A 16,238-nucleotide genomic window follows, 5' to 3' on the forward strand; every position below is an offset into this window, starting at 1 on the left:
GATGCTTGGTTGCTGTGCTGGCTAGTTGCATCAGAGAGGAATTTCTCAAAGGAGAAAAGATCAAAAGGTAACCCCAGGAGGGGCTGAAGTCTTGAAAAAAAAAATCAAAAGCCATTTTTTTTTTTTTTTAGGAAAATGGATAGTTCGAAGAGACTGAACTTTTAATGTGCTCACATTTGTAAAGACCATGGGACCTTTGAAGTCACTTATGTTTTATTTTGTGGTATCAATATTAATGTGCTGTCTTGGGGATAAATGAAAAAGCAAAGGTTCTGACTGGAGAAGGATGCTTTATGTGTCAAGTTGATATGAAGTCAGTTATTCTGGCTAGTTTCATGTGATCTTGACTCAGCTAAAGTTACTGAGGGGAGAGAGCCTCAACTGAGAAATGCCTCTATTAATCTGGCAGGCAAGATTAATAATAAGATTAATTAATTAGTGGTTATGTAGGCCCAGCCTGTTGTGTGGCTCTATAAGAAAGAAGGCTGAGCAAGCTGTGGAAAGCAGTCCAGTAGAAAGTCCTTTTCCTTCCGTGGCCTCTGCATGCGCTACTGCCCCCAGATTCCTGCTCTGCTGGAAGTCCTGCCCTTACTGCCCTTATCTTTTGAGGATGACCTGTTATGTGGATCTGTACTGATTTACACTCTTTTCTTCTCAAACTGCTTTTGGTCATGGTGTTTCATCACACTCTAAGATACCTGCCTTCTTACCAGTCTTGTCTCCAGAAGTGAAGAATGAATATACCATTATAGTCTACATAACCTTCACATTGGGGTTGATGAAATAAACTAAGATTAAAATAAAGATCATAAAACTATTCCTTTAGTTGCCTCAAATTACTCACTAATTCTGTAGTGCTGGAGGTCCAGCGAAGGGCCTTGTGCATGCTATCCCAGTTCCACCACTGAACTATCAATAGCCTCGGCCTTTTTATAAGTTTGTTCTGTGTCTCACCATTTTCCAGACTGTCTTTGAACTCACTCTATAGCCCCAACATCAGGCATGAGAAGCACCCTTCTGAGTTGCTGCTCAGGGCTGTCCTATACCTACAAGTAATACACAGACTGTGCAGGTTATATTTAAATATTTAGGAATACACACACACACACACACACACACACCAATGAAAGAAAAGAGGCCAGGAATTTGAAAGAGAGCAAGGGGGTGGGTGGTAGATGGGAAAGGTTGTAGAAAAGAAAGGGAAAGGGGAAAGAAATATAATTATATTTTCATTTCAAAAAAATTATTTAAAAGAATAAAATGTTATATGTATGGTTGTTTTGCCTAAATGATGTATGTATGTTTATATGTGTGTGTGTGTGTATGGATGGATGTCTGTGTGTGTATATGTGTGTGTGTGTATGGATGGATGTCTGTGTGTATATATGTGTGTGTGTTTATTTGTGCAATACAAGTATGCAGTGCTCAAGGGGACACTGGGTCCCTGGAACTGGAAATTATGGACAATTATGAGCACCCATGTGGGTGCTGGGGGTCAAATACAGGTCCTTTAGAAGAGCAAGCAAGTGTTAACTGCAGAGCCATTTCTCCAGGCTCAAAATGTTGCTAAGTTTTTTTCATTGCCACACAATTACTCATATGTACAGGTTGCAATGTGACATTTCAATTCATCTATATAATGTATAAGCAAATCAGACAATTATCTTTCACTGTGAACACTCATCTATTATTTGCATTAAGAATATTTGAATTCTCTTTTTGTAGTGATTTTTGAATCATACAATGAACTGTTGTTGACTACTGTCATCCTACTATGTTGTAGAAGACCCAAATTTACTCCTGTTATCCATCTGTTAGTACCCACTAGCCAGCCCCACTCTGTTGCTGTTTCCAGTATCAGAGGCCTTGGAAGTTTCCACATATGGATGTGATAAGCAGTTGTGCGCTATATATTCTATGATATCCTCCAGATTTACCACTTTGAGGCAAATACTAATATTCCATTCTTTTATGGATAAATTATATCCAGTGTATGGTTAATTCATTTTCTTTATAATAAATATTAAGTTGGGCTATAAGAAAAAGGATTGAGAGAAACCATCACCTTCATTTTCCATTACAAAATAATCCCATATAATCAGATACAGCAGATATAGTAACAATCTAAAAAACAGCAAGGATTACGATTCAAGCCACACTTGTAAATGGCTATACTCAAAACAGCAAACAGGCCAATGAACTTCATGTTGGTCAAGAGTTTCTTAGAAGCTAAACCAGTATTATTTTCAAATAAACTAATCTTTGCTAATAGGAAAGCATGCTATCTTCCTGAGGGTAACAAAGAACAGTGACTAAATTATGCTAACATCAGCTTATTTTTAAGAAAACTATTTTAAAAAAATTATTATTCATACTACTTTAAGAAAATTATAATGAAGTTAACTATGTGACCATAAATATAATAAAAGCAGTTCCGAAGTTGCTTGCTGTCTAAAAGGGTTCTGACGATATGTTTAAAGGTAGTAGACAACATGGAGATGCTCAGGCATACGAGGTCTATTCAGCTGTAGAAAGTCCTTACCTTGCTCAGAAAGGCCTGGGAACCTGGCATTTCAGGGCTGTACTGCATCTGGTCCACAGGGGCGTGCTGAGGCCCTGGCTGGCACTGATACATGGACATGGCCCCAGCATAGTATGCCTGAGGACTGACCATGGCGGACTGTGAGTTTATCCCATGTCTTTGGTTTTCAGGAACTTGTAAACAGCTGACAAAATCTAAATTAGAAGTAGTAGGGTGCAGGGACGGTTCAAAATCCCTTCCAGGGAAGTCTAACTGCATACCCTTGGAATGTTCTGGTAGCAGAGACTGATTGCAGGGAGCAAAGTTCTGTGTGTAAGGCATACTGTCCACCTCTGATTTGTAGGGAAATTCCTGAGCAGTCCCCTGTAGGCTGGAAAAGAGATTATAGTGCTTTAGTTCCTGCTGGGGACAGCCGAAAGACACGGGAGGGGTAGGGCTCCAACTCGCAAACATGCCATTGACTTGCGTGTGCTTTGTTTTCTGACCCAGATTTTGCTGGGGGTGCGCCATCTGACAGAGTTGCTGCTGGGGCTCCAGTGCCTGAGTCGGGTGCTGCTGAAGCTGCTGCTGTTGCTCTAGCTGCAGGCGCTCCTGCAGCATGCAGCTTAGGTGCTGGGTCACAGGCTGTTGCTGCTGGCAAGCTGAATTCACCAAAGTTGAATTGTTCAGAGAATCTTGCACATAGGTCAGGATTTCGTCTGTTATGTCGATGTCTTTAAAGTCAACCTCACCCAAGGAGTCAGTTCTGAAGAACTCCTCATTCTGCATGCTTCTGATATCTTCAAAATCAATCCCTAGGTTCCTCATGATGTTGTACAAGTCATTGTTTTTATTATCTGGAAAGAGCTCTGAGGGGCCGCCAGAGACGGCAAGGTTCGCGTCCTGAGAGTGTCCAATTTGCTCACGTTTCAGCACAGCTTCACTTCCTGTGGCCGCAAAGCTGTCTTGCCAGCTACTGCACTCGCTCACTGAGTTCATGAGAAAATGGCTGTCTAACGGTGCAGGGCTCGAAGGAGGACATAGATAGATGGACTCATCCTGTTGGATCAGGGCACTCATAAGAGAACTGGGGTGGAAAGAATCCTTACTTGCATTCGACTGGGGAGCCCAGTCTTTCCTGCTAGTGTTGCCTTTGGTGCGGATCGGTAAGGGATCCATTATGGGAGAGAAAGGGCTGGAGATCTCGTACAATACAGCCTCTCCGGTAGCAAACATGAATGGCAGCGTCATGCTTCGCTTCTGTAAATGCTCTCGTCCTTCTTCATCCCTAACAGGGTAGGCAAGAAGGTCTGAATACATTAGAGTTTGATCTTACATGAGTTAAGTAAGATATTTCTAAAAGGAGGGGAAAAAAAGGAAAACATACTAAAGCTGAGCTTGATAGCAAGGAACATGGATTTTATTTTAAACTAAATTGTTCTCATGACTAGTGTTATGCAAATGGAGCTAAAACTATATAGGAAAATATATATAAATTCCAAAAAGAAGTATATCTAAATAAAATAATAACTATGAGACATAAATGGAATACAAAAGAAATGGACAACAGTAAATCAATAAACGTAATGTTTACGCCTGAAAGAGACTAATGACGCAGAGATCTGTTAGCTGTAACAATCAATGGTTTCATAAAGCATACATCCAGGTACCCCTATGGGTGATATAAACACTCACTATGGTTATGGGTTAATGACTTAGTTCTGTGCAAATGTTAATTCTTCCTTGAAAGAGTTATTTCTTCAAAATCTCAACTTTTTTTTGTTGTTGTTATTGTTGGGAATTTACTCTTGAATAAGTGAGTTCTAAAGTACATTTGGAAACATAAAGAGTAAAGAATCAAGACAATAATGAATGAGAACAAAATGTATCCAAAAACAACAACAAAAGACATGTATTCACAATATAAAGACAGCACAATTAGGGCTGCGTGATGACCCAGAAAGCAATGGCAGTGGATCAGCCAGCAGCTTTAGAAACCACAGTGGATCAGCCAGCAGCTCCAGAAACAGGACCACACACAGAAGCCTGACAGCCAGTGCAGTGCGGTAAAGACTCTGTCAAGAGTTTGTCTCCTTAGCAAATTCTGCTGGTTAACTTGATATTCAAAAAGAAGGAGAACATGTGTCAGGATGCTTACCTCTACCTAACTCCTGAAAAAGCAGTTAACATTTTGCCAGAGATTCCTTTCCAGAATCTGTAAGAAGCTTCCAAATCACTGTGTACGTACTGTAAGCAAGCGTTACGGTTTTCCGTTTATTTTTGAGATGACACTGCCTTTCATCTCCTCAACTGGAGGATAAGTTGGGGACTTTTAGCTTCATCAATAAAGCTTATCACTTTTGTCTTTTTTTTTTTCAACATTTCTCATCTTTGCCCTGCTCTTTCTAGATAAAGTGTTTTAACTTTTCAATTTTTAGCTACAGGGTCCATTGCCTTAAGATTGTTTTTAAATTTTCATGTAAGAAGACTTATGAAGCACAAACACACGGGACATATTCTTTTTCTGATGCTTACGTTAGCGGTCTCTGAGTGGCGATGATGTAATCTGGTCTTCCATTTCTGTAAATCAAGCGTGCGTTGGACTGGACCCACCTCCATCGACTGTGCTTCGAGAGAAGCCGAAAAACCGTCATGCCACTTTCTCCAGTCTTAATCACTAGAAGTAAACATTTACAACGAGGTCACTGAGCCCTCCATCAGTACAGTACAGTACAGTACATCCCTGCAGCCAAGCCCTTCTGTGGGGCTGCAGTGAGGCCAACTCACTGCCTATAGGAACTTGCTGCTCCTGTAGGAGACCTGAGTTTGTTTCCCAGTAGGCACACTGACCTCCACCAAACAAGTCCCAGGGAACCTGATGTCCTCTCCTGGCCCCCGAGCTCACCTGCATTGGTGCTCACAAACTCCCACATAGACAAATGCACATACACGATTAAACCACAAAACACATATCTTTTGGAAAGCCACTCTGACACATTTTCACATGAATTCCATTAGCCATCAGCTATGACAATATCTCAAAAACTTTGAAATACAGTAAACACACTAAAAGGCACAGAAATGGTTCCTCGGAGTCTGTGCTTTCCCATTTTAGATAAAGCTTAATATGTAAAAGGTTAAGAGAAATATTAAGAGCACGTCAGGCATTAGAAGAGCTTAGCTTGGGGAAAAGTAAGCATCTTCATGCTAAATGAAGAATATTTTTAGTATTTCCTGACTTTCTATTAACATATATGCATGGTGCCTTTAAGGACTCCATGAGCAAAGCTTCATTGGCCGAAACAGTTCATTTCATAATAATCCTACCACTACCATTAATGCATAGCAGCTGTAGAGGAATTAGGAAGTAAAAAGCAAAACTGGTTAACCAAGGTAGCATGACACCAATGGGATTAATCCAAGTAGTTCTAGGAAGACATTATCACACATAACGGTTTGAAATGTCTATCACAGTGCTGGGAGATGCTCCGTGGCTAAGGGTGCTTGCCACCAAGCCTGACTATTTGAGGTTGATATTAGGGATCCACGAAGTGAAAGAGATCTGCCACCTACAGGTTGGCCCCTGGCCACCACAGGCACACACAGAGGAGTCGATAGATTTTTAAAAAGCTTAATATGCTCTAGTACATGTGCCGTTTGTCAGGCAGGTCACAAGAACTCCAACTCACTGCGGATGTGGGACTCTGCACAGTGAAGCATGTCAGCAGCATGGATGAACTGGTATCCCGACCCTCGTGTGCACAGCTCCACTTCTGTATAGCCCAGAATAAGCTGCCCTCTGTTCAAAGAAAGGAATCAGACTGTAAAATAATCAAGATACATTCATTGGCGGTATGCTATTTCTACAGCATTCAAAATTTTCACATTAGTACATAGAAAACATCCTTTTAATTGTAATTTTTTAATTTTTTTTGCTTATGGTGATGAATTTTCAGTTTTAGCCTGTTTTCTTCCTTTGAATAAGGCCATTAACATTAAGATGGTCAAAATAAATCTGACAGTTAACTATAAAAGAAAAATGAATTAAAAAATCTAACAACATGGATGGCTCAGATTGTACTTTGGAGACAGGGCCTGTTAAGTTATTACATGGCATTCTCCCATATGAAAGGAGAAAAAAGTAAAACACTTTTATATAAATTCTCTTTGGTTAACTAAATAACTTTAGATAGTTATATGTTTACAAAATGTAAAATAAACCAAGTGTAGTACATAATACAAAATAGTAAGATTATTTGTCAAACTGATGAAATCACCCTATCATAGTAAGTAATAGTAGAACCTATACCACATCTCACACAGTTACAGACCTAAAATAAAAGACACACTTGATGAGTTCTGAGTGAAAAGGTTGCCTTACTTGGCATCACAACCAATAGGTGTGAAGTCTAGTTTGTGTTTGGTCCTGAAGATGAAGTTCTTGGTTCGAATTTCCAAGATGGACGGTGGCTGAAGTGGAGTCGCTATTGCAAACAAAGCCAACTGTGGAGGGAGTAGCGCTCCGTCCTTCCCTTTCTTGTTTTGTCCATGGAGATACTTTAACCTCCCTTGGAAATTCATTGCCTTAAAAAAGAAGTCATTAAAATTAACAGTGTGTAACAGTTTCATTTTCAAAGGCTCTATCATGTTCCTGGGGTGGGGGTAGTTACAAAAGAATAATTACCAAGGTTCAGAACCACTAACTTAATTTCACTCCTCCCTCTACAGAAAGCCCATTACAAATTTAAAGGTAGAGTGGGGAAGTGGGAGCTGCCAAGCGACCTACCCTGCCCCCATGTCATGACAGGAGTGGCGTATCGTTTCTGTGCCTAGAATCACACAATCATTCCCACCTTCCACAGCCCTTTGCACACCAAGCACTCAAAACATAGCTTAAGAAAAAAGAGTAGTGATAAAGTCAAACTACATATTAATTTTCAAACATGTAGGATCTATATACCCTAGTTCACTGTAGTCTTTCCTACTGAGAGAAAAAAAATGCAATTTTATTAAAACAGTAAATTGAAACATGCAAGGCTGTGTAAAGAATGCAGACATCAAAGAATGAGTTTAGAAGACAGAAGCCAGCTGGGCGGTGGTGGCGCACGCCTTTAATCCCAGCACTTGGGAAGCAGGGGCAGGTGGATTTCTGAGTTCGAGGCCAGCCTGGTCTACAGAGTGAGTTCCAGGATAGACAGGGCTACACAGAGAAACCCTGTCTTGGAAAAAAAAAGAAGAAGACAGAAGCCAAAGCTAGTTTAGACATGGGTGTGGGAAACTCAGTCGATCTATGAGTCTAAGAGATTGTGTGACACACATCTGTTATAGCACAAGACAGAAGAAGCCCTGCATACCTAGAAATCCCACCTAATCCCATTAACCAGTCTTAGGCAGTGGTATCTCAGATTACAACTCTAACTCCAGGTCAGCAAAAACAATTGTCAAAAATAATGATTCGTGAGGCTTCATGTAAGACCTAACCCTTCTCTGCCTGTGGCTGCAGTATCACAGTCACTCTCAGTGCCATGCAGGAAGCCTCCTATTGGATGCTAACTCTAGAACCACAAATATAAGCCTTTTATTTGGCATTTATCCCAGACATGCATACATCTATGCTTTTCCCATGTGGAAAGCATAAAACCCACAAATGCTAGGCATCCTATTGAAGAGCGGCTAGCTAATGCTAAGTCTTAAAAATTCTCTCATAACAGCCAGTGTACAAGGTTCCGTGTTATGTCAATTGCTACAAATTCATCTTAAATGATAGGATTCTCTGAGCTGCAAGAGACCTCAAAACCAAAATACTAGAGAGAGAGAGAGAGAGAGAGAGAGAGAGAGAGAGAGAGAGAGAGAGAGAGAGAGAGAGAGAGAGAAAGAGAGAGAAAGGGAGGGAAAGAGGGAGGGAGGGAGGGAGGGAAAGAGGAAGGGAGAAGGGAGAGAGAGAGAGAAAGAGAGAAAATGTGGTGTATGTATGTTATATGTGAATTTATGTGGCATATGTAGTGTATGTGAGTTTATGTGGTATGTGTGTGTGTGTGTGTGAGTTTATGTGGTGCATGTAGGGTGTGTATGTGTGTGTTTATATGGTATATGTGTTGAATATGTATATATACCTGTATGTGTGAGTACATGGATATGTGTGTGAGTACATGTATGTGTGTGTGTATGTGTAAGCACCCAGGCTTCTCCAGACTCTTCCTCTCATTACACCCTCCCTGTACTATAGGTGCACATCACCATGCCAGGCTTTTACATGGATTCTTGGGGTCAAAATCAGATCCCCATTCTTCAAGGAAAACACTGCACCACTTAAGACAATTTACTGGCCCTAAAATGTTAGCTTTGAAGGGCTGCTTTCTTTTATTATATTGAGTCATCCAAAACCATGATATTTTAAGACTATCCATCTCACCAGAAAGCCAGATGAATTATCCAGCAGGCATCTCAGCCGGCATCTGAAGCTCCTCTCCATGAAAGAAGCGTTCTCTGGAGGAAGCTGGTCTGGGGTGTAATAGATTGCTGGCTGTGGGGGGCCATGGGCTTCTGTAGGAAGGAAAAACACAAGTCTAGCTTGTATCTGCTGCGAAATCAAGGGTTTCCGTAGTCCAAATTGTGACTTTAAACTGGAGTCTGTATTTTGAATTAAAAATACCATTTCAAAAATAACTGAAAAGCCCCAAACACATTAACACTTCTACACTGTGGGCCTTGCCTTCTTTTATATTTATAACTATGAGCTCTTGCTGTCAACGATGTCTCTATCACTAACAATAGAGATTTGTTTTCTTGCCAGCTTTACAGATATCTTAAAACAATGCATGCATCAGGAAAAAGTCTTGATTCTTGCATGTGCTACTGTACATTCTTTTGGGGCTATTTTACTAAGAATGATTTACACTCTTCAGTTGCAACCCTGTATATTCCTCCCACCTTTCCCAATGGTACCAGTGTTGGTTTAAAAAACAAACAAACAACAAAACAGAACAAACAATTCAAAACAAAATGAAAAAATAAAACAGTACTGCTTTGGGCTTGGGTCAGAGCTCAGTTGGTAAAGGGCCATGCAAGCATGACCTTGGCTTTGATTCCTAGAATCCCTGTCAAGAAAAGCCATGCATGGAGATGCTTATTTCGAATCCCTGTGCTAGGGAGGGGCAGACAGCGGGATCCCTGAGGCTCCCAGCAGCCTACACTTCTTGGTGATCTCCAGGCCAGAGATTTTTTGACTCTTGTTTCAAAAAATAAGGTGGAAGGTGTGCAAAGACTGACATCTGAGGTTGGTGACCTTTGGCCTCCACACATGTACCCACGGGTGGGCACAGACACACAGTCACATTGCTAACAACACAATTGTCTTTATGACATCCTTTATGGCTTTCATCTGCTAGTTTTCTTGGCTCAGCATCCTCTTGTGGTCTGGCTCTGATCTTCAGCTATAGGACTTGCACCCGCCTGAATTGTTCCCTATCTTCAGCATGGGGCTTGGTGCTTTGCAACTTCTCAGCCTCCTTACATAGGATATTCAGAAAGCATGAGCATCATCTTTTAGTAAACTTTCTTACCATCCACTCCTTGTGCAGAGTCTGTGTACTGGGAGGGGTTTAGAGCCCAGTGAAGCTGGCGCTGGAACTCAGCTCGGTCTTCTGTATGGATAAGTTCATATACGCTCTGATGTATGACATCAGACTAAAGGAAAGGGGCATGAGGAAATAAATGTAGTGATTTAAAGAATGATAAGGTTTTATAAAGCAGTTTCCAAAGGTGTCTAGATCAGTGGGCATCTGTCAGCAATGTTGAACCGAACACAAATGATGGTTTGCAAAGATCCTTAAACATTCGCATCTGCCATCACTTCTCGACACGAATGCTCTGGCTCATGAGGCAGCTTCCTGCTCCTCAAATGTAACATATTAAGATTACGCAGAGTCCTTGTTTATTTCACACCAGTTTATAACATTCTAGAACAGTGGTTCTCAACCTGTGGGTTGCAGCCCCTTTGGGGGTCGCATATCAGATATTCTGCATATTAGATATTTATATAACAATTTACAACAGAATCAAAATTAGTTATGAAGTAGCAACAAAAAAGTTTATGAGCGGGTCACTACAACATGAAGAACTATATTAAAGGGTCATAGCATTAGGAAGGTTGAGAACCACTGTTCTAGACCCTATCTCATCCATGAATCCCTCTACTAGCAATACATTGTTTTAAATAAAGAAAACTAAATTAGCTTTTGTGACACTGGCCACATCCCATTGATTTTCATCTTTCACTAGGTTAGCCTCCCTGGAGACTTAATGTACTATTAAATCGGTTACATAGCTGCCAGGGTGAGCTGAAATATAGATAAAGCATTCACTTTCTCTAATGAGAGGTATCAGTGAATATTTACTGCATATATAATAAAAACTACAAATGAGGTGAACAGTCTGTGGTCTGCAGACCAGGAGTCTTGTGAGATTAGAGAAATGCTAATTCATGGGCCACACTATGAGCCATGCAATGGAATATCACGGAATGGAGTCTAGATATTCTATTAAGTGTTTCAGTTGATGACTATGATGTTACAATGTGAAAACCAGATACACAAGAACAGCAAGCATTCAGGTGTACTGCTGGTGTGTTCACAGATGGTATCAGATGCTCCTGTCCCTCAAATATACCAGTGGTTTCACAATTCTCCTAAGGCTCTGTCCTAGTGACTCTTCCATTGCTGACTGCCACCCACACTACCCATTCAAGACTCCTTCCACAGCAAACACTCGCATCTTTTAGGGCTTTCTTGTCTACTGCTCATAGGGCTCCTATCCTTCCTAGGATCCCTCATCAACTGCCTGTGCACTCTGTGTGTGTTAAGCTCAGTGTTGAGACATTTCTTTCAAGGTAATACTCCTAATCTAAATGCACCAGAACTAAAAGTACTAACCATGGTATTTCACATGTGCCTTCGCCACACGGCCTCTCCTTAGTTCCATAACTGTTTTTACTTTGTAGCCCTTGGTATCTAATGTTCGGTCTGCTTCCAAGCCTGACCAGCCTCAAAGTTTCTCTCCCTGGCCCTGTTCTGCCAGGCTAATGACTGAACCCAGCTTAGCAAGTCCTATATCTAGCACAGAGCTATATCTGCAGGCCCCTAAAAGTTCCCCATGAGATTACCGATAAATTCAAAAGAAAAACTATAGCCACGAAGCAAAATATCAGTGCTGTATGTCATCAAATTTGAAAAAAAAATCAACAGCCTAAAATATATTTTTCAATTCTTATAGCACCCATTTCAATTAAGCCTTTCCATTTACAAATGGCCAACTCTGATCTTACATTATAAAACCAGTTAAAGTCGTAGATAATCATTGGAAATGATGGAGATGAACGTATGTACCTGCTGAAAGCCCAGGTAGTCTTGGATGGTGGAGGAAGCATAGAAGACGAGGGCATCTGCTGTGACGACCAGAACAAAGCCATTCAGCGCCTGCAGACAGGAAGGTGTCGTTAGAGGTGGAGTGCAAACCTGTCACTCAGAAATACTGACAGTTAGGTAAAAGGCCGTTTCTCTTTATCTCTCAACACCTGCTCTTCAAAATGACTAAAATTCTTACATGCCCCAAACACAGGCACACGGTAGGTAGACTGCCCTGAATCTACTCACACCTCCGACTTGGCTGAGAAAAAAAACATAACAAATTTAAAGTCCAAACAGGTACGTGGATAGAGTATCAGGCTTTCCATTTGCCTTATATCCCAGGTTCCTTCGAAACACACTGCATCTAATTTTTTGATACTAAATGAACTGCACAGAAAACATGCATGATGGTTACATGCCTTTCTTTAGGGAACATAGAAGGAAAAGCCACTTGTTGGACCTTGAAGTAGACAAAGCTAGTCAGAAGACAGAACTGCTTCCATGCAAAACACTTCCAGCACTGACTGAATTTGAAATTTAGACATTTTTCCAAGAATTTTAAAGATATTAAAACTTCTATTGGTAAGTACAGTGCATAGAAAATATAATGTCCACATGGGAATGCACTGTCTTCTACCTGCTCCTTATTCCTCTTAGTCCGAGCTGCACTGCACCCTTCTCCCAAAAGCCTGTATTATCAGTATGATTAGTTTGTGTTCTTTCCTTCTTTTAGTTCATGAGCTCTTCTTTTTCTATTTTGTTTTTTTTTCAAGGTCAGTATGAATAAAAGGTTTACCTTCCTCTTGGATAACAAAAGTATATGTGCTCGCGTCAACTGTCCATTGCTAGAAACTTTAAATCAAGAAGTTCTTACAAGTCCCCACTCAAATTGTCCAAAGTCTCCCCTGAGACACAAGGCAATCTCTTAATTATAATCGCCTATAAAACCAAAAGGCAAGTTACGCGCTTCCAATGAACAACGGCACAAAATATACATGATCATTTCAAGGGGGAGGAATGGAGCACGGGGAAGAAATACTGGACACAAGCAAGCCTGGAACCCAGCAGGGTAAACACCAGACCCTCTAGCTCCACGTGCAGATTGCAAGTGGAGCGTGGTCCTGAGTGCAAATTGTACCCTTAGTCCTGGGCATCTGAACACTTGGTGGAGCTGTTTGGGGTGGGGCCTTGCTGGAGGAAGTCAGTCACTAGGGGATTACAGAGTCTCTCTGAGACGATTTGGTCTCACTCTATTTCCAGTTCATTCTCTACCTACCCACTTCTGTGTGTGTGTGTGTGTTTTGTGCTCCCATGTGAAGTTGTGAGCTCTGAGCTTGCTGCTCCTGCTGCTTACTTCCATTCTTCCCTACCATGTTAGACTCTAACCCTTGGGCACTGGCAAGCCCAAATGCATGCTTCCTTCTGCAAGTCACGCTTAGTCATGGTATCTTATTACAGCAATAGGGAGGACCTTGTACAGCTCCCTTGCAGCAACAAAGTTAGCAGACTGACACCAAGCTGTGTACTTCCTTCACTGAGCAGAACTGCAGGCAATCAGGGAACTGCTCTGGCACTATCGTGCACACTCACTCCTTCTGGTTTGGTTGGACGAAATCATTAAGTATCTGCTGATGCTATGAAAGCCAAGCATAGTATCTACTCTAAGAAGACACAGTTCAAAATTTTAAGAACCTATCCACCATCAAACCTATTAGAAACTCCCTCATTCTAAAGCACAAAATGAAGGCCTATGGTTGCTGAAAAAAAAAAAAAAACAAACCTATAACCTGTGAGTCACACATTGTTGCTCAGATGAAATGCAAGTTATAATATTACGCATTAAAAAAATAAAATTCAAGTAAGAACAGCTTTTGCACATTGAGTACATGCTTTAACTCTATGTGAGCAACATTTTTTGAAAGTCTACAGATTCATCAAGAGAAGCAACAGGGAGGATGACTAGACCTGATTAATCCAGTTCCCATAATCCCAGGGTGATTAGACCAGATTAATCCACTTCTCATAATCCTGCCTACCAGGAGCTAGAGGAGACCAGTACTGCAGTTGACATGAACATGGCGCAGTTAGACTTCAGTGACTTAGAGAAATTAGGATAGATGAACGTCCTGCTTCTGTGTGCTCTTGTCCTACTTGAGGGTGTAGCGTTACCTGTAACAAGAACTCTCCTTCTTGCAAATCCTGCCAGTCTCTGACTTGTGCTCTACACTGGTCCTGGCCTCCATTTCTGTCAGCCGGGGTAGATTTTAATGCAACTATAGGGGGAAGGAAAAGGAAGCAGTAATTACACAAAAGGTACATATTCAAACAAGCAATATTCAAAGACTATAATAGAAACGATCGAATGGGTGATTCTCGAAACACCATGCACGCAGCTTGTTTGGCGAGAGGCAACCCAACTGAACACAGTGTTTATGGTAACCATTTAGTTCAGCATTTTATCATGCACTAACAAATCTCACTTGAAATCACATGGCTAACCTATCTGACCCGGTTAGGTACAAATCTTAGTTCTGCCGTTTATTAAACATATCAGCTCCTTGAACCTGTTTACTAATATGTGAAAGGGCAACCAAAACAAACAAACAAAAGGAGACCATCCTTCGAAGCTGTTGTGAAGAGGAATGAAAATGTCCATGGAGTTCCTGACACAGCAGACCAAGTAGTTCAATCAACAGCTGCTCTAATTAGAGTGTTTACAAGAGTTTAACGATTGCCTTATTAGAAAGAATAATCTCCTAAATGCTTTGCATTCTTATCTTCCCTGATCCCTTGCTACCCTGTGATATTTAAATAGTGACTCTACAGTCTTTGAGAATTATTTTATTAGATTTCCATATTCGCCTGGTTCAGGGAAAAGCTTTCTTAGCGAGCCAAGGTCACGTGAGCCATTCTCGTGTTTGCATTTTCTGGTAAGTCATAAGTATATGTGTCACACCGGGACCTTGGGCCAAGCCCTCGCCTACCTTTGCAGAAGCTGAAAGATATTTCTCTGAGAAAAGAGGCCAGGGTTTGGCCTCTGTGTGTAAAATTTTCAAAAGGCCAGAGAACAGACTTCCTCCGGCCAAAAAATAGTGTGAGGTAAACTGGTCTCCTATTAATCAAGACTAAAAGGAAAGACCTTTTCTCACAGCCATGCAGAACAGAGAACGGCCTTTTCTTCCTTTCTGTACATTACTAGCTGTTGCTGCTGCCTGCTTTGATGGGAAACCTTGCTGTAGAGTGCTCATATGCTGCTCCTAATGCCAAAGGTAAATACAGCCTCTGCTACTTCACCAAGCAAAGAAGTTTTGAGTTTTAACAAGTAAGATCCGCTGATGAAAAGACTGGGAACAAAGCCAAACTCAAACCTGTACATTCTTATAAAAGGAACAGTACCAGTCTAAAACTGGACCAATACGATGTCAAGGAAAAAAAAAAAAGGCCTCAATTATCAGCTGGAATCTCTTCGTGTTAATTTTTGAATAACAGAATTCATGTTGGTACCAATAAGAGAAAACAATAGGTCAACATCTAGATACACTGTTTATTACCAGATGGTTAATAAGAAACCAAAGGTATTTGTCCTGTTTGCTACTGGGCTCGTATTGAGATCAGTAACCAATGCAATTGGACTTAGCCAGTCTTTCAGGAGGATTTGCAAGCTATAGAAATAAAGAACTAGATGAGAATGTCCAAAAGGAATCAAGAATCAGAGCAGGTTTCTAAAGCATTACAGAAAGGAGATGGTGAACATGAGAGCAAGCTCTTCATAATGACCCTCAGAGTTTTAAATGTTGGCAGCACACTTGACATGCAAAATAAATGGATTTCTTGGAATGGTCACTGGATGGGTTCTACCGCAAGCAGACCAGACTATTTCTGTTGTTTAGTCCATAGGAAAGGACTAAAGTAAATACAGCCCAAACATAGTATGTGCTCTCCATTCCCTGGGTCTCCCCACAAAACACGTCTGTGCTGTCTTAGAATGCTTACATCATGCTCACGCTTTTCAAGCCAGACTGAATCATTTGAACCTTATATAATGTTTTCCCTTGAAGTTTTAGTATCATAACTATTACACTTCCTTCTTAAAATGCAAGACTCTGTATTAATACTCTTTCTTCTCGTGTAGGTTGCTTAACTTGTTAAGACACCCATGGAATAAGGCCACTGCTTCCTACCTTTAAAATTACTCTATTCACTTGGCAGGAACATATTGTCTTGGGGCTATAATCTAAGTTCCATTTAATTTCCAAACAACCTTATGTCACTGGTATTGTTTGTTTGATATAATATGAAAGTAAGACATAGGA

The 16,238-nt window shown here is 40.9% G+C and overlaps 1 protein-coding gene across 1 annotated transcript in view; it reads right to left on the bottom strand.

Moving 5' to 3' along the window:
- Ahr (aryl hydrocarbon receptor) overlaps positions 1-16,238 on the bottom strand; it is a 36,362-nt gene that overhangs the window by 3,085 nt on the left and 17,039 nt on the right. The window contains exons 3-10 of the mRNA XM_031355761.1: positions 14,095-14,198; positions 11,905-11,994; positions 10,084-10,207; positions 8,934-9,064; positions 6,903-7,105; positions 6,211-6,320; positions 5,057-5,198; positions 2,543-3,809 (exon numbers count right to left, since the gene is read on the bottom strand). Coding sequence (XP_031211621.1) covers positions 2,543-3,809; positions 5,057-5,198; positions 6,211-6,320; positions 6,903-7,105; positions 8,934-9,064; positions 10,084-10,207; positions 11,905-11,994; positions 14,095-14,198 — 2,171 coding nt within the window. The remainder of the gene's footprint in view (positions 1-2,542; positions 3,810-5,056; positions 5,199-6,210; positions 6,321-6,902; positions 7,106-8,933; positions 9,065-10,083; positions 10,208-11,904; positions 11,995-14,094; positions 14,199-16,238) is intronic.

The sequence above is a fragment of the Mastomys coucha genome, unplaced genomic scaffold (genome assembly GCF_008632895.1).
Source record: "Mastomys coucha isolate ucsf_1 unplaced genomic scaffold, UCSF_Mcou_1 pScaffold6, whole genome shotgun sequence".
Lineage (NCBI taxonomy): Eukaryota > Metazoa > Chordata > Mammalia > Rodentia > Muridae > Mastomys > Mastomys coucha.